The 18,847-nt window shown below is 36.3% G+C and overlaps 1 protein-coding gene and 1 pseudogene across 2 annotated transcripts in view; one reads left to right on the top strand and one right to left on the bottom strand.

The window, feature by feature from the left end:
* Positions 1-18,847, bottom strand: part of RAD18 (RAD18 E3 ubiquitin protein ligase) — a 107,390-nt gene that overhangs the window by 43,288 nt on the left and 45,255 nt on the right. Inside the window, exons 8-9 of the mRNA XM_082744340.1 lie at positions 10,385-10,461; positions 9,030-9,090 (exon numbers count right to left, since the gene is read on the bottom strand). Coding sequence (XP_082600466.1) covers positions 9,030-9,090; positions 10,385-10,461 — 138 coding nt within the window. The remainder of the gene's footprint in view (positions 1-9,029; positions 9,091-10,384; positions 10,462-18,847) is intronic.
* LOC309842359 (large ribosomal subunit protein eL33 pseudogene) lies at positions 91-4,031 on the top strand (annotated as a pseudogene). Its single transcript has 3 exons — positions 91-148; positions 1,542-1,949; positions 3,898-4,031. The product of its transcript is annotated as a large ribosomal subunit protein eL33 pseudogene (transcript).

The raw sequence follows: 18,847 nt of genomic DNA, 5'->3' as shown, positions 1-18,847 counted from the left end.
GTGACTGTACTTTGGACATTAAGGAGAGACTGCTCCTAATCCCAATATATTTATGTGTATAATACATGTAAAACTCCCCATGAAACTGACATGTTGGCTTGGTTAAAAATCCAGCAAAAGAAATCTGGGCTGGCCATAAAAATTACTGGTAAAAGTTAGCTCTTCAGAAATAGGTGAGATCCTACCTAGGAAACAATCTAGGTGATTTCTTTCAGGTCCTATTTAACTCCGTGCATTTGAGGATAATTATTTTATACTTCCTTCAGCTCCCCAGAGTCAGTGGGAGACCACCACCATCACTATATGGTTTCTGCTAGGCAAGGGTAACCCAGCACTGTGAGGTCTATGAAATTTGGTCAGATCTGGTCTAGGTCTTCTCCCAGGAAGGCCATTGCATACATGGAATTATGGGTGTAAGAATTAGTTAAGAAACTTGCTTAAGTAATCTCATTAAGAGTTAAGAAGGCTTAATGACTTTCTCCTCTGAAGTAATAAAAGCCCTGGTTTAAAAGAGATTTTCTGTTTGATCTGATTACCCCTACAGCTAGAAGTAAATGGTAGCCACTCCTCTGGCTTTAGCTCAAAGAGTCCAATAACCTCTGCTCAAAAGATGAACAATGCTAAGAGATTATGACTAATAAAATTGTTCCCATTCATCTCTTCACCTCATTTTAGGAGCTGTGCCATCTGGCAAGGAGTTCTTTAGAGTTTAAAATCTCAGTTCTGCTAATTAGATGCCCTGAATTTACCTCTTAAAAATATTAAGTGGCTGAGATAATTTTGGAAGCTGATGAATAAGCCCCACATTCAACCAACTGATATTCTTCAAGATTTTTAATACTTGAATTCTATCACCCTTTCCGCCTCTCCAAGTCAAGCCCTTTGCTCTTTTACCACCCCTTAACTACTTTTTTAGACAAGCTTCTACAGCCAAAGCATCTCTGGATCTGCCTGCAAACCCTGCGGTACACAAGACCAAAGTCAAGATGTCACAAGAATAGGACAGACTCATCCTCCAAAAGGATGATACTGAGATACTCACTCAACTACTTTAAGTCACAGAACAAGTTTGGAGTCAGTGTCTCCCAAAGTAAAATCCCATGCATTTTTTTCACCAACCACCTAGGAGACCCAAGCATCTAAAACCTGGATGGAGAAGAGAGTAACAGTAATGGCTAACACTCACTAAGGGCATATTCATTTAGCCCTGAACTGACCAGTTTCACTGTAAATTCATGACATAAGCCTAAAATGGGCACTCAACACTGCTGTACAAATTTCTCACCTTTCTTTAGCAAACACTGCTTCACTATTCTCCAAAATGACCATGTCACACTTTTCCAGACCTGCAACACTTGCAACACTCCTTCTCGGCTGGCCTCACACTACTCTGAAACACAGAAACACTCTTTTTTTTTTTTTTTTTTGAAAACACAGGAACATTTTAACCAGAGCCCTGTCATCTTCCAACTACCATCCCTTCATCTGTGCACATACGTTCTATCTTCCTTGTATTGACTGAGAAGTAACTGTCCTTGCAGCAATTAAATGCCAACACCTGGCCATCTTGGAACCTGTGGAGGTCTGCTGGGAACAGGACTCCTAAAACGACAAATAGCTCTGGAGGCTGTGGTCCAAGGCCATTTTTGCTGGCTATAAGCCGGGTCTCCAGAACCAGAGAGAACACACAGCTCTTCTTAAAATTAAACGTTATTTATGCTAGAGATGAATCTGAATTCTACCTAGGCAAGAGATGTGCTTATGTGTACAAAACAAAGAACACCACAGTGACTGCTGGTGGCAAGCCAAACAAAACCAGAGGAATCAGAGGAAGGGTAACTCGTGCTAATGGAAACAGTGGCATGGTTCATGCCAAATTCCGAAGCAACCTTCCTGCTATGCCATTGGTCACAGAATCCGTGTGAGGCTGTACCCCTCATGTATTCAAGGTAATTGGAAAGTATATAAATAAAGGTATAGATCTATTCTCTTGGGGGGGGGGGAGCCAAGCCCTAAATTACCCTCTGGATTCCATCACTAAGGTTGTCTCAGAGACAGCACCTGTGCTTACTTAGCCTCTCCCTGTCTCACATCAACAATTTCCTCCTCTTATGCACCTTTCCCACTGGCATACAAATACACCTGAGACTGTTCTGCTAGAAGTGAGAATGTGGGTTATGAAAACAATTAGGTATAGACCAGCATTTTTTTTCTTAATGAGATAATAAGAGTAGTATGGAAAGTGCCAGAGTACATCAAAAATGGCAAGAGTAAGCAACTAAGGGGCGCCTGGGTGCCTCAGTGGGTTAAAGCCTCTGCTTTCTGCTTGAGTAATGATCCCAGGGTCCTGGGATTGAGCCCCACATTGGGCTCTCTGCTCAGCATGGAGCTTGCTTCCCCCCCCTCTCTGCCTGCCTCTCTGCCTACTTGTGATCTCTGTCAAGTAAATGAATAAAATCTTTAAAAAAAAATTAAATTAAATTTTTTAAAAAAGAGTAAGCAACTAAGATGTCCTTCAGTTGTTGAATGGATAAGCTATTAGTACATTCAGACAATGGAATATTATTCAGAACTAAAAAGAAAAGCACCATCAAGTCATGAAAAGACATGGAAAAACTTTAAATGCATATTGCCAAGTGACAGAAGACAATCTGAAAAGACTACGTATTACATGATGGCAAATATATGACATTCTGGAAAAGGCAAAACTATGCAGGTAATAAAGAGATCAGCGGTTGCCAGGGGTTTGGTAGCAGAGGGTATGAACAGATGAAGCACAAAGGATTCTAAGGGCAGTGAAAATACTCTGCAGGATACCACAGTGATGCATGTCATTGTAACACTCTCCAACACCAAGAATGAACCCTAAGTATGGACTTCGGGTGACTATGATGTGTCAATGTAGGGTCATCAACTATAACAAGTGTACCCTCTTGTGGGGGTTGTTGATAATGGGAGAAGTCATGCATGTGTAGGCGTGGGGGATATATGGGAACTTTCTGTAACATTTCCCTGCTCTAAAAACATAGTCTTATTTTAAAAAAAAAGAGAGAGAGAGAGAGAGACAGAAAGTAGGATGCAATATGGGTGGTTTGGATAAGCATAACCAACAGGCTTTGGAACATATTTATCACACTACTTATATTTTTTTCAAAGTCACTGAAATTTTGAGAGAAAAATGATAGAAGATAATTTTTTCTAAGGTTAGGGCCATTTAAGGTTGGGGGAAGGGGAATGCAAACATCATTTGAAAACATCTCAATAGGGGCGCCTGGGTGGCTCAGTGGGTTAAGCCGCTGCCTTCGGCTCAGGTCATGATCTCAGGGTCCTGGGATCAAGTCCCACACTGGGCTCTCTGCTCAGCAGGGATCCTGCTTCCCTTCCTCTCTCTCTGCCTGCCTCTCCATCTACTTGTGATTTCTCTCTGTCAAATAAATAAATAAAATCTTAAAAAAAAAAATCTCAATACAATCTTTTAAAAAATGAGAAGGGTAAATATTATTTTGTGAAACTTTTATTTCACAATAAATTATGTAATGAATTATATCTAAAATATAATCCTCAGGGTGCTGGGTTGGCTCAGTTAGTTAAGCATCTGCCTTTGGCTCAAGTCGTACCCTGGGGTCCTGGGATTGAGCCCCATGTCTGACTCCCTGCTCAGTGGCAAGTCTGTTTCTCCCACTCCCTCTGCTGCTCCCCCTGCTTGTGCTCTCTCTGACACATTAAAAAAAAAAAAAAATCTTTAAAATAAATATAATATAATTCTCACTGTGGGCTGCAGTCAAAAAAAGATCTGAAAGCCACTGTTATCTCCCAACTTGAAAAACAAACAAAACCATCCCTTGACCAACACCCACCTCCAGCTACACCCTCATTTTTCTGCTCTCCCTGACATAGTAAAACCTCCCCGAAAGAGCTGTCCACCTTTCCACCTTAAGTCTCACCTCCTCGCCCCCAATGTGTTTCAGCCGACAAAGAGTGCTTCTGATGCCTCCTCTCTAATGAACCTGTTCTTGCGAAAGTTAGTGTAGCACTTGAGTTGTGAGATGTACTGATGCCTTCCATCTTACTCAACCTTCTACAGTAGCATCTGACACAATTCATCATATCTCCTTTCTTGAAACTCTTTGTTTTCCTAGATTTTCTGACACCACATTGCGAAGTTCTACTCCTATCTCCAGGCCACTCCTTCAGTTCTCTCCGCTGCCTCCCCACCCATCCTCTACACTCTGAAACAGCAGAATTTCAAGTGTACTGGTTGACTGCTCAAGATCTCTGAGCCTCTTTCAGAGGGCAAATGAGGTTAAAACCTATTTTATTTGCATTTTTTTGTTGTTACACTGACATATGTGTAACAAAATATTGCACAGACAGTGCAATAGTAATGGTAGATAAAACCGCGAGTGTCTTAGCATAAGCCAAGGAAGTGACCCTGAACTGTACCAGTAATCAATATTTTCTACATGCCCATATAATACCCATTTTTTAAAAAGTCAATCTTACTTAAGAATATCCTTGATGAAGCAGTAAGAAAATTATTAATCTTATTAAATTTTGACCCTGGAGTACCTTTTTAATAACCTCAGAGGTAAAATGAGAACTATAAATATAGCACTTCTGCTACATACCCAAAGTGCCCTGCAGAAACATCTGTGTAATTATTTGAGTTTTGAGCTAAATTAGCCACTTTTTAAATGAACATTGTTTTTATTTGAAAGAACAGTAGACAAACTGTGATTATTCATACTTGGATAATATATTTTCTCAAAAATGAATGAGGGAAGGAAGTTGTCACTTCAGGAAAAACAAGTTAACAGTATTTGCTGCCAAATATAGAAGAATGGCTTTCAAGGAAAATCAGAATTTTGGATAACTTGTACCCACCATTTGGACAACTTCCCATACTTAACTTTTCTGATAAGACTGGTGGTGAGAAAGGGAGACAAACCATACGAGACTCTTAATCTCAAGAAACAAACTAAAAGTTGCTGGAGTGGAGGGGGGTGGGAGGGATGGGGCTGCTGGGTGATGGACATGGGGGAGGGTAAGTGCTATGGTGAGTGCTGTGAATTGTGTAAGACTGATGAATAACAGACCTGTCCCCCTGAAACAAATAATACATTATATGTTAATTAAAAAAAAAAAAAGACTGGTGATAAAACTAAGGAATGCTACTTTTTACATTATATAATATAAATGCAATATAAACATGCAAACATTTGCAACTCAATGAATCAGTATTTTCCAAATAACCAACAAATGATACTACAAAATCATTCACAGGTAAAAGGTCCATTCAAAGCACATGACAGACCAGTGGACTTTTATGCAATAGAGGACAGAAACTTCATTAACAGATTTCAAATTCCATTGTAAATAACCTTTCTGAAATAACACTTGCCAAGAATATCCATGATCACCTTAAAAATCTACTGAAATACTTCCCTCTTTTCAATTACCTATCTGCATCAGGCTGGATATTTTTCACATACTTCAATGAAAAAAACCCACATGGCAACAGTTTAATGCAGAAGCTCACAGGAGACTCAGGATATCCTCTATTAAGCAAGATATCAAAGAGATTTGTAGAAATAGAAAAGAATGCCACTCTTGTCACTAAGTTTTTAAAGTCAGACTTCCTGAGAAATAATTTATACATAGTAAAATTCATCAATTTTAAGCAAACAATCGGATGCATTTTTTTTAAAAAATGTGCAGTCGGGGTGCCTGGGTGGCTCAGTGGGTTAAAGCCTCTGTCTTCAGCTCAGGTCATGATCCCAGGGTCCTGGGATGGAGCCCCACATCGGGCTCTCTGCTCAGCAGGTAGCCTGCTTCCCCCTCTCTCTCTGTCTGCCTCTCTGCCTACTTGCGATCTCTGTCAAATAAATAAATAAATAAATTTAAAAAAATAAAAATAAAAAATATGCAGCCATGTAACTACCAATGCAATCATGAAATAGAAGATTAGAAGAATTAGGTCACCTATGAGAGTTCCTTTGTGACTCCCTTTTCCTCCAGCCACAGCAGCTGGCAGTACCAATCTAGTTTCATTACTAATCTTTGCCTCTTCTAGAACTTCATATAAATGGAGTCATTCAGGATGCAGTTTGCCTTGTGTTTTAACAACAATGTTGTTGACATCCCTCCATGTTGAATCCTATGTGTAGCATTAATTCTTTTTTATTAAGTATTGTTCCATTGTATATGGCTGTATCATAATGTATTTATGGATATTTAGGTTGTTCTTAGTTTAGGATAATATGAATAAGCTGCTATAATATTTGTCAATAATATCCTTCAAATTGTTCATTACAACTGATTAGTTTTATTTTTTGGAAATTATATCTCATCAAATCTGATTTGCTCCACATCCTGACCAATGGTTTGGTATTATCCTTTCTTGTTTTTTTTCAGTTAAAATAACTACATGGTATCATTTATTTTTTTGGTAGTATTGTTTCATTTAAAATTATATTTTCCTAAAGACTAATAAGACTAACCATATATTTTCATGTGTTTATTTGGTTTTTGAATACCTATTTTGCTGAAGAATGTTTAAATCTTTTGCTCTTGTAAAAACAGTATGGCCTATACCTTACTGAATTGTAAGAGTTCTAAAGAATATAGTACATATATAGAATATAGAATATAAACACTAGTACTTTGTCAAATATAAATTTTACAATATTTTCTCACAATCCTTAGCTTGATTTTTCATTTTCATATTTGCCTTTTAAAGAGTAAAGGTTTAATTCTACTGAAATATAATTTATCACATTTTCTTTAAGCTTTATCTTTTATGATTCAAACAGTACAAGATGATCATCTTGACTATGAATACAAAGTTTTACTCCTTCTGCTCAAATCTGTATCCTATTTATTTCTGCTTCTTCATAATGTTTAGGACCTACAGAACAGTGCTAAACAAAAGAGGTAAGAATGGACACCTCTACCTCGCTTCTAATCAGAAGAAAAGTATTTACTATTTTATCATTAATTATGATGTTAGTTATAGGTTTCCTATAGATATTTTTATCAGATTGAAGAAATTCTATTTTAGTACAAGTTTTTAACATTAATGGGTGTTCAATGCTTATTCTGCATCTACTTAGAGAATCATTGAGTGTTTTTTTTCAGTCACTTAATACAGTGAATTACAATGATTAATTTTCTAAAATTAAACCAATCTTGCCTTATTAGGATCCATCCCACTTGGTTATGATGTATAATCCTTTATATGTATTGCTAGATTTAATTTATTAAAATCTTGTTAAGGATTTTTGTATCCATGTTCATGTGGAATACTAGTAAGAATTTTTATTATACTGTCTTTGGTTTGTACTTTCATGGAAACTTCAGCCTCATTAAGTGGGGTAAGAAGTATTCCTTCCATTTCAATCTTCTAGCAGAATATGTATGGAGTTGATAATATTGATAATACTACCTTCTTTACAAATTTCACGGAATTCACCAGTGAATGCATTTGGACCTGGCATTACTTCACGGACTGCAAATTCAATTTGCTTATCTACTTCTTCTTGAATACAGTTCAGTAATTTGTATCTTTCAAGGAAATTGTCCATTTCATGTATTTTTTTTAACTAAATACAGAGGTTTATTTTAGGGCGAAATGCATTAATTTAATACAACTTATCTACTAAAGTTAGACTTTCTTTTAGATATGTAAATGGAGGCTCCATAGCTCAGGGGTTAGAGCACTGGTCTTGTAAATGGAGAGCAATAGATAGTTGTATATTTTCTTGCCTAAATCTAATCCACATTTTCTTCAGTATGGCACTGTAAGGTATCATTCTTTTAGTGGTTTAAATTACTTTCTCTAAAAGCAGATTTTCTGGTTTCCTTATTTTTACAGGGCTTATTTTTGGCAATTCAGTGATCATTTGATAGTCTCAATCTCTTGTCTCAAGAAAAATCACACTGACTTCCCAAAAATTGATTAAGGAGGCTCCCATCACACTTTCTAACAAGAAAATAAAAGTGACTTTTGTTGTTTTGTCTGTGGTCCAAGAATACTCAAGGCTTCTTTTCCTACTCTAGTAAGGCACAGGCCATGAGACGTGTATCTAGGGCCTGTGTACTTCATTCCCCCCTCCCCAAACAGATCACTATTGAACCTACACAAAGCCCAAGAACTAAAAGAAGAAAACAAAATTCTCTTAGCACAACTTAAACATATCACATGCCAAATACTCATTCAATAAATATTTATTAAATACCTGTTTGTCAGGCACTTAAATTTAAATTTAAACGAAAAATGCAACCAACCAAGCAATATAGCTGCCAAACTAACAGAAACATTAAAGCGCTGACCCTGGAAAAGATGTATACAAAGGCTTAATAAGGAAAAAGAAGTAACTGAGAAGTTGGTAATAACTGATAAAATGAAAAATATTTTTGACACAAATTTGGAAGCCACAAAAGTGCTGAAATTCTTCAAAGAAGTGTTGTCAATGAGTGGCCTAAGAACAGGATAAAAAGTCAGGAACGTTTCCATTTTAATTCCATTTTATTTTCACAGAGATGCTTTGAGAGCAACGAATTAATATTTTGCAAAGTGCTTAGTGATAAGCTCAAAGAAGAATGTTAGAAATCAAAAAGCAGGGGTGCCTGGGTGGCTCAGTGAGTTAAGCCGCTGCCTTCGGCTCAGGTCATGATCCCAGGGTCCTGGGATCGAGCCCCGCATCGGGCTCTCTGCTCGGCAGGGAGCCTGCTTCCTCCCCTCTCTCTGCCTGCCTCTCTGCCTGCTTGTCATCTCTCTCTGTCAAATAAATAAATAAATAAATAATCTTTTTAAAAAAATTAATTAAAAAAAAAAAAGAAATCAAAAAGCAGGCACACAGAATTACAAAAAAGGTCAATGAATAAAAACTCAATTAAAATTCAGTTGCTTAAGTTGCTTAACAAGTTTATATCAAACATTACTATAAAAATTTACTTTAAAAAATTACTTAAGATGAAAATCTACAACCCAAGTTCTCTGTAAATAAAGAAAATGTCATACAACTTACGATATTTACTGTGAATTTCATCTATTTCCTTTTCTGTTTGGTCCTTTGTAAAAACCATTATCTAAAATAATAAAAAAATTTTAATTAAAAATTTAAAATATGACCGAAACAAAAATTAGTAATACAAACTTTAATACAAAATCTCAAATGTGGATATTTAAAATAGGGGAAAATAATCTCTTTATCTCTGTTATATATAAACCTAGGAAGAATAACTCCTGTGGATTTACCTTGAATAACATAATAAGTATACCTTTCACTCACTACTGTTTTCTCATCTGCAGAAAATGCAACAATAATATACAGATTAAGGCTAAGATGAACTATTAACACAACAATCAATTAAATTTCTACTTTCAATATTTAATTTTTCACATTCATTAATACAACTAGTAACACTTGAAACCACAAGACTGAAAAAGCATTTAGCAGATCATTAATAAGGCAGATTTTCTTGCTTGTCTTCTACCTTTTCCAACCTAACTTCTCCAAGTCTACTGGAAAAAGAACATATAAAGAAAATATGACAGTTTAAGATTTTAGTGTTTTAAATTTCTACTTCCACTTTTGAAAATTTTAGACTTAAAAGATCAGAAATCTACTTATAGGATTCATTATAGTTTCCATCTTATAGTTAGTGCATAGGTAATGATAAAGTCAATGAAAATCTCATTTTTTTTCTACTATCTGATTATAAACTTACTTCCCTAAGGTCGTAGCTTTCCTTACAGACACATTACCGATGGTCTAGGAAAAAAAGTCTACTTGGGAGAGCCCCAAACACTTCCTCCAGTGTCATAGGACACAATGACTATTTTCTTCTTTGGTATCCTTTCCTCAAGTTTTGGACCATCAAGCTAGAGGAAGGCAATAGTGAAGAATTTTAAGTCTCTGATTCCCTCAATAAGCTCAACAGATACTCAATCCTCATAAAGTTTTACAATTACTTAATTTCTCCATCAATATAATCATACACATGCAGAATGCCAGAACTAAAGGAGGATCTTAGAGATCATATAGTTCAATTCCTGAGTTTTACAGACGAAGATCCTAAGTCCCACAGATATTAAAGAGCTTATCAAACACAACCAGCAGAGAAAGGACAAATATCAAGGTCACCTGATGTACAGACATATGCTTTTTCCATAGGACTATAATTGTATTTTGTCCTAGAAGATTGCTAAAGGACAGAATTCTGTGCTAAAAATAAGCTGCAATAATACATTAAATGGAAATGTGTTCCAGGATATTTCCTATTGAACAGATTTAATTCTGGCAATCTTTAATTTTGGGGGAGCACTCAATTTTTCTTTCCATCATTTCTACGCAGATAATGAAACAGACCATCAACATACACTTTCATTGAGTTTACTAGCTTCAAGACGCATTCTAGTCTTCTCCATATTTTCAATTTCTTGAACTATTTCAGCAGCTGTTAAAATAAGGACATACAGCCAATGTTAATTACATGGTTTTCATCATTATACTATGGATATATAAGGTGTTAACTCTAAAGGTAAAAGGTGGGTATACATGAACTCCCTGTCCTATTCTTATAATTTTTCTCTAAGTCCAAAGTTATTTCAAAATAAAAGATTATAAAAATAACATGGAATAAAACATTGAACTCTTACACATGCAGAACAGTTGAAGACAACCGTAAGAGTAATTTTGCTCTTTCCTTTAAGTATATAGGTATAAATAGCAGTCCCAATGGAATATGAAAATTAATTTGTTAATGTGAATCCAATTCTTAGCAGATATCCACTCAAACTCCAATGTACTAAACATAAATATACACTTTTATATACAGAGCATTAAGACTATGGAAATAATAAAAAGTCTAACATACACGTTACAGAAATCCCAAAAGAGGAAGAAAAGGGAAGAGAAAAAATATTTGAAGACCTAGTGGCCAGAATTTGCCAAATTAAAAAAAAGACATCAAACCACATATGTAAAAAAGTCAAGGAGCATTAAGCAGAATAAATGCAAAAACAAAACAAAACAAAAATACAAGAATAGCATATATACACACTGAGAAAGAAAAATCTGTGAGAGCCAGAGAAAAAGAGTATATTACATAAAGAAAAATCAAGCATTATATCATGCTTCTCATCAGAAACTATTCAAGCCAGAAGACAATGGAGTAATGAATTAAAAGCACAGAGGAAAAATCCTGACAATCCAGAATTCTCTATCAATGGAAATATTTTTCAAAAGTGAAGGAGGAATAAAGATTTTCTGCAACAAACAAAAACAGAGAGTGTATTATTAGCAGATCTATACCACAAAAGCGTTAAAGGAAGTTGCTTAAGCAGAGGAAATATGCTTAAGCAGAGGAAATACGAAACAAGAAATTTATGTCTTCTTTATCTCTTCCTATAAGAGAAAATGAAGAATGCTAGAAATGGTAAAAAATGAAGGTAAATACAAAATATATATATATTTTTTTTACCTCTCTAAAAGATAACTGTCCTTTTAAAGGAAAACAAGATTATTGTGTTAACAGCATAGGTAAAAATGTAAAACTCATAACAACAACAACACAAAGAATTAGGGATTGGGACTACATTGCTGTTAGGTTCTTATACTACAAATGAAGCATATCATTCGAAGGTAGACTGTGATTACTTGAAGGTATCTAGTACAAACCGCAGGTCAACCACTAAAACTTTCTAAAAAGAGAAAATAAACCCAAAGAAATAAAATGTATTAGTGAAAAAAAAAATACTCAGTCCAAAAGAGAACCAATAAATAAATAAATGGAACAAAAGCAGATAAAACAAGCAAAAAACAATTAGGAAGACTTTAACTGTAAAGCCAACTATTACCAATAATTCCATTAAATGTAAATGATCTAAAAGCAGTAATAAGAGATAGAAAATGCATATTAGATTTAAAAAAACCTAACAAACTACATGCTTTCAGCAAAGAATCCTTTTTATTTTATTAAGATTTTACTTACTTATTTTTACTTATTTACTTATTTTTTTACTTTGATTTTACTCAAAGTGAGCATGAGTAGGGAGAAGGGCAGAGAGACAACACACTCCATGCTAAGTTGGGAGCCGATGTGGGGCTCCCTCCGAGGACCCTGAGATCATGACCTGAGCTGAAGTCAGATGCTTAACTGACTGGGCCACCCCAGCACCCCCAAAGTACCCATTTTAAATAAAAGACATAGGTTCAAAATAAAGGTATGGAGAGATGTGTCATGTAAATACTAATTAGAAGAAACATAGAATAGCTATATTAATATCAGGCACAACAGACCTTAGAACAATGAATGCTGTCAGGGATGAAGAGGGAAATTACAGGGATGCCTGGGTGGCTCAGTTGGTTAAACGTCTGCCTTTGTCTCGGGTCATAATCCGAGGGTCCTAGGATGGAGCCCCACAGGAGCCTGCTTCTCCCTCTGCCTGCCACTCCCCATTTGTGCTCTCTTGCTCTCTCTCTCTTTCTCTTTGACAAATAAAGAAATAAAATCTTAAAAAAAAAAAAAAAGAGGGAAATCATATAATGATAAAGGGGTTAATTCACTAAGAAAATATTCCTACATGTGTTTGCACCTAGAACAGAAATTTAAAATTAACAAGAACTTCTAGTTCTGAAGATGGACTAAGACTCATACCTCTCCTCATATTCTTCCTAAGTATAACTAAAACTCTTAGATGTAATATAATAACAGACAATTGTAAGAGAATTATGAAAGATAGAAGGAGGAAAATGGACTGCCTAAGGGTCTCAGAATTTAAAGAACAACATGATGATGAGTTCCCTAGGCTTTCTCTTTATCTTCTATATATACCAGACTGGGCACTGGTGAAACCTGCAGCCGAGAATCATCAACCATCTCTCTCTCTCTCTCTCTTTCCCTCTCTCTCTCCTTCACACACACACACAAACTCCAAGAAACCAATTTTTGTTCTAGTAAAGGACTATGAAAGGATAAGACCAATAAACTTTTTGATAATACCTGATCTAGTCCAACTAAACACTGCTGATGCTTCCCGCCCACCAAAGTATCATCAGAGAATAAGTGTAGAGTATGGATTCTACCCCCTTAATTCCCCCAGCAGTAGCAGGAAGACTGGGGACAGCTTTTTTCTTTCAGGAACACTGTGCCAGTAAAGACCTAGTGAATAACCTAGATCTCTATCTCTCACCCACCAGTAGCAGGTAGCAACCTCATCCCCTAACAGTGATTGCAGTGAGGATCTCAAAGAGAAAAAACCTGAAGGTAACCATCCTTTAAACCTGCACAGCAAATCCTAAACACATTCCTGACCCACTCACATGTGAAATATCCTAAAATTAACAGGCCAGGAATGCCTGAGTGGCTCAGTCGGTTAAGCATCTGCCTTCGGCTCAGGTCATGATCCCAGGGTCCTGGGATCAAGTCCTGCATCAAGCTCCTTGTTCAGCGGGGAGCCTGCTTCTCCCTCTGACTGCTGCTCCCTCTGCTCATGCTTGCGTGCGTGCTCTCTCACTCTCTCTCTCTCTCTGACAAATAAATAAATAAAATCTTTGAAAAAAATTAAATTAATAGGCCAAAAAGGTCTGAGAACTGAACCACAATATGGAATATCAGGTTTTCTGAGTGCCCCCCAGGTGGCAATTAAATGAAGCAGACCTGAAACAACACTGCAAGAGTTCTGAAAACTAAATTGTCATTAGAACCATAGTCCACAGAAGGAGGCCTGGATCTGAAGCTAAACCTTAACAGCGTGACTGCCTGTTACAGTAGAATATTTTAAAAGGAGCTAGAATCTCATATTACAGTCAAGATGTCCAGGACACAATAAAAACATTTATCAACTAAGAAGCAGGAAAATGATAACTTCAATGAGAAAAGGCAATCAACAAATGCTAACACTGAGATGACTCAAATCTTGAAACTATAAGAATTTTAAAGCTACCATCATAAAAATGCTTCAAGAGTACACTGCTATGGCATATGAGTATTATTCTTTGTATATTTTGGAATACTGTGTAACAGAAACTGGTAAAAATTAATGCAAGTAATATTTTTATGAAAATAACACTTATAAAAATCCTAGTTTTGGTGACATCTGTGTGGCTCAGTTGGTTAAGGATCTGCCTTCAGCTCCAGTTATGGTCCCAGGGTCCTGGGATCAAGCCCACATTGGGCTCCCTGCTTAATGGAGAAAATGCTTCCCCTTCTCCCTCTGCTGCCCTCCTACTTGTGCACTCTCTCTTTCTCTCTCTCACTGTCTCTCTCTGTCAAATAAATAAAATCTTTTTTAAAAAATCTTAAAAAAAAAAAAAGAGTACACTGTTATGTGGAATTTAAGAAACAAAACACAGGATCATAGGTGAAGAGAGAAAAAAAATAAAACAAGCCAAAACCAGAGAGTGAAACAAATCACAAGAGACTCTTCATCATAAGAAACAAACTGAGGTTTGCTGGAGGGGAGGAGGGTGGAAGATGGGGTAAGTGGGTGATGGACTTTAAGAAGGGCATGTGATACAATGAGTGCTAGGTATTATATAAGACTGATGAACCACAGGCTTGTATCTCTGAAACCAATAAAACATTATGTTAATTAATTGAATTTAAATTAAAAATGGTTTTAAAAATGCTTCAAGAATAATTAGGAGCACTCTCAAAACAAAAGAAAATAAAACTGCTACTGTATGTAATATTTTTATGTCCATTATAAAAGTACAGCTTTTTAAAGTAGTTTAAATGTTACATTTCAGTTACTAATGTCTTAGAAGGGACAAGTGAGTAACAAGAATTAGAAACAAAGTGAAACAAATGAACCCCACTGTATTTCAGTAAAAAAAATCAAGTCACAATGAAAAAGGTAAAAAGGAAATTATGACCACATATTTGCCTGCATACCCTCAGTCTAACTAAGGGAGGAGGGGAGAAGCAGCCTGGGAGAGAGAACTAGAAAATATCCTGAATTCTTTTTCATAGGTAGGTCTGTTTTGCCGTGATGTAGTAGTATTGATGAAGCAATTTTAAAACTACTTTAATTGTGCAATAAAACTGAACAAATCAGTAAGTGTGCTGATGCTACTAAAGGGAGAATTCTCTCTGTGGAAGGGGTGGAGAAAGGGAAATATAAATATGTAAGAGAGAAAGGTAAGGAACTCTGTCAGATTGGACTGTAAACACAGGTTCAGTATGTCCTCATAATTTCTAATGCATATAAGTATAAATGGATTTACATGTGTACATACATATATAATACATAGGCATACATGCATCAGGAGATACCATTACAAATCCAACAGAATGGCTAAAATTAAGAAGACTGGAAATACTAAGTGTTGGCAAGGAAGTGGAGCAAGTGGATCTCTCATACAATGAAGAATAGTGTAGCCATTTGAAAAACAGTTCAGCAGGGTGCCTGAGTGGCTCAGTGACCTCTGCCTTCGGCTCAGGTCATGATCTGAGGGTCCTGGGATTGAGCCCTGCATCAGGCTCTCTGCTCAGCAGGGAACCTGCTTCCCCCTCTCTCTCTGCCTGCCTCTCTGCCTACTTATGACCTCTCTCTCTCTCTCTCAAATAAATAAATAAAATCTTTAAAAAAAAAAAGTTCAGCAATTTCTTTACTTTTAAGCATACACTTACTATATGACCCATGGGTATTTATCCAAGAAAAATGAAAACATATGGCTATTACAACAATCTGTAATCCCATGTTCATCACAGCTTTATCCATAATAGCCAAAAACTGGAACACTGCTTGACAATAAAAATGAGTGAATTACTGATAATGCAACATGGGTAAATTTCAAGAGCACTGCACTAAGTGAAAGAAGCCAGATACAAAAGACTACATAATGTACAATATGTATAACTCCATTTGACTGGCATTTTAGAAAAGGCAAAACTAGAGAAACATAAAAGATCAGTATATCTCAGGGCCTTAGTGTAAGGAAGAGGGAAATGACTACAAAAGGGTAGAGGAATATCTGGGGAAGAAAATGTTCTATATTTTGACTGAAAGGAAAGCTAGATGACTATGCATACATTTGTCAAAACTCATCTAACTATACACAGTAAAAAAATGCATTATAGAAGCACACGGGTGGCACAGTTGGTTGAGCATCCAACTCTTGGTTTCAGCTCAGGTCATGATCTCAGGGTCATGAAATCGAGCCTCTTGTGGTGCTCAGCACTCAGTGTCAACTCTGCTTCAGACTCTCTCTCCCTCTCCTTCCGCCCCTCCCCGCTGCACTCCCCCCCACCAAAAAATTAATCTTTAAAAAATAATAGGATGACTATGCACCAATTTTAAAATGCACACATAAAAAGTGAATAAATAACAAGGTGCTGGATATAAGACAATGTATAAAAATTACCTACATTTTACATGCCAGTGACAAAAAAATAAAAATTGACATTTTAAAACAAGACACCAATTACAACTGCATCAAAAACATCAAATACCAATGAATAAGTCTTTTAAAAAAGCCCTTCATACTGAAAACTATAAAACATCACTGAGAGAAATGAAAAATTAAAGGGTTAAACCAAATTCATGGATTGAAAGACTCAAATAGGGTATCGATATCAACTTTGATACCAAACTGATTACAGATTCAACATAGGCCCAATCAAAATCCAAGCAGATTTTAGTTTCTTGATGAAATTTTACAGGCTTATTCTAAAATTTACATGGAAATACAAAGGGCCTACAAAAGCCAAGGCAATCTCAAAAAACAAAACTAGAGGAACACATTGCCAGGCTGCAAGATCTATTATAAATTACTCATAAGGGACGCCTGGGTGGCTCAGTGGGTTAAAACCTCTGCCTTCAGCTCAGGTCATGATCTCGGGGTCCTGGGATCGAGCCCCGCATCAGGCTCTCTGCTCCCCAGGGAGCCTGCTTCCTCCCTCTCTCTGCCTGCCTCTCTGCCTCCTTGTGACCTCTGTCTGTCAAATAGATAAATAAAATCTTTTACAAAAAATAAATAAATAAATAAATAAATTACTCATAAAATAATTAAGACAACACACTACTGATAAAAGGATTAATGTGACTTAATGGAACAAAACAATGTCCAAGACCCACACATACATAGTTAGCTGATTCTCAATTAAGATGTACTGACAATTTTATGGGGAAAGGATGGTTTTTCAATAAATGGTGCTGCATTAATTGGCTATCCATATGGAAAAACGGGAGAATCTTGCCCTTACCTTACAATATATGCTAATATAGATTCCAGGTAAAATCTAGGTCAAAATGTAAAAGCAAAAACAATAAAACTTTCAGAAGAAAACAAAAGATCTTCCTAATCTTGTAGTAGGCAAGGACATAGAAAGCGCTAACGAAAGGCAAAATGCAAAAGATTAAATAGTACAATTAAGAACTTAGATGTTTTGAATTAAGTCAGAGGCGAGCCTGTTTCTCCCTCTGCCTCCCCCATCAACCCCTCTCGTTCTCTCTCAGACAAATAAATAAAAATCTTAAAAGAAAATTGTGCTAAACATTGTAAGTCACTGGGGAAATGCAAACTAAAACCGTAATGAGATACTACCAAGAACCCACCAGAATAGCCAAAAAGGAAAAATGACAATACTGATGTTATCAAGGATGTGAAAAAAACTGTAACTCTCTGAACCTCCTGATGAAAGTGCACATTAGTAGAAATGAAAACAAGAAAGGAAGAAAAAAAAAGGAACTAAATGAGGGGGGAAAAAAGCACCCTCATACTGAGTTTTTTGCTATATTCATGAAAACTGAACAGCTGCAGAAATATAACAATTTCACTACTAGATATATATACCCCCAAAATATGTGTGAATAGGTGCATCAAAAAATAAAAATGATTACTCACAGCAGCATTATTCTTAAGAGCCAAAGAGTAGAAAAAAATCCAAATAACCATCAACCACTGAATGGAAAAATAGTACGAAATACGTATACAATGGAATACTCTACAGCAACAAAGATGAAAAAAAATCACACCTGCACATGAAAACATGGATGAATTTTCTAAACGTAATGTTGCACAAATGAAGCCACACTCAAAAGAATAGATAAGCTATTTATTATTCCATTTACATAAAGATAAAATATAGGCAAAAGCAGACAAAATGAATAATGCCTACTGTTAGAAGTCAAGATGGTGATCACCTACGAGAATGAAGGTGGTAGTGATTGGAGGTGGGGAGCACAGGGACTTTTGGGACACTGGTTCTGACCTGAAAAGTGGTAACAAAGGTATTTTCCCTCTGTGAAATACACTGTGATAATTCACCAAACAATACAATTTGTATATTTTTCTGTTTGCATATTATACTTGTTTTTTAAAAATTAGGTAATTCTTGGGGCGCCGGGATGGCTCAGTGGTCAAAGTGGCCTCTGCCTTCGGCTCAGGTTATGATCCCAGGGGTTCTGGGATCGAGCCCCACATTGGGCTCTCTGCTCAGTGGGAAACCTGCTTCTCCCTCTCTCTCTGCCTGCTTCTCTGCCTACTTGTGATCTCTGCCTGTCAAATAAATATATAAAATCTTTAAAAAAAAAAATTAAAAATTAGGTAATTCTTTATATACTAATAATTCAAAGAACTCCAAAATATGTGTGTGGCTAAATGAAACAGGACAAATCATTAAAGAGTGTATATATAGGGGTGCCTGGGTGGCTCAGTGGTTTAAGCCGCTGCCTTCAGCTCAGGTCATGATCTCAGGGTCCTGGGATCGGGTCCCGCATCGGGCTCTCTGCTCAGCAGGGAGCCTGCTTCCCTCTCTCTCTCTCTCTCTGCCTGCCTCTCCATCTACTTGTGATTTCTCTCTGTCAAATAAATAAATAAAATTCTTAAAAAAAAAA

This window comes from Mustela nivalis, assembly GCF_964662115.1.
Source record: "Mustela nivalis genome assembly, chromosome: 1".
In the NCBI taxonomy this organism is placed as follows: domain Eukaryota; kingdom Metazoa; phylum Chordata; class Mammalia; order Carnivora; family Mustelidae; genus Mustela; species Mustela nivalis.
Note: the sequence above shows the minus strand (reverse complement) of the source record. Positions and strands in the feature narration are given on the sequence as shown.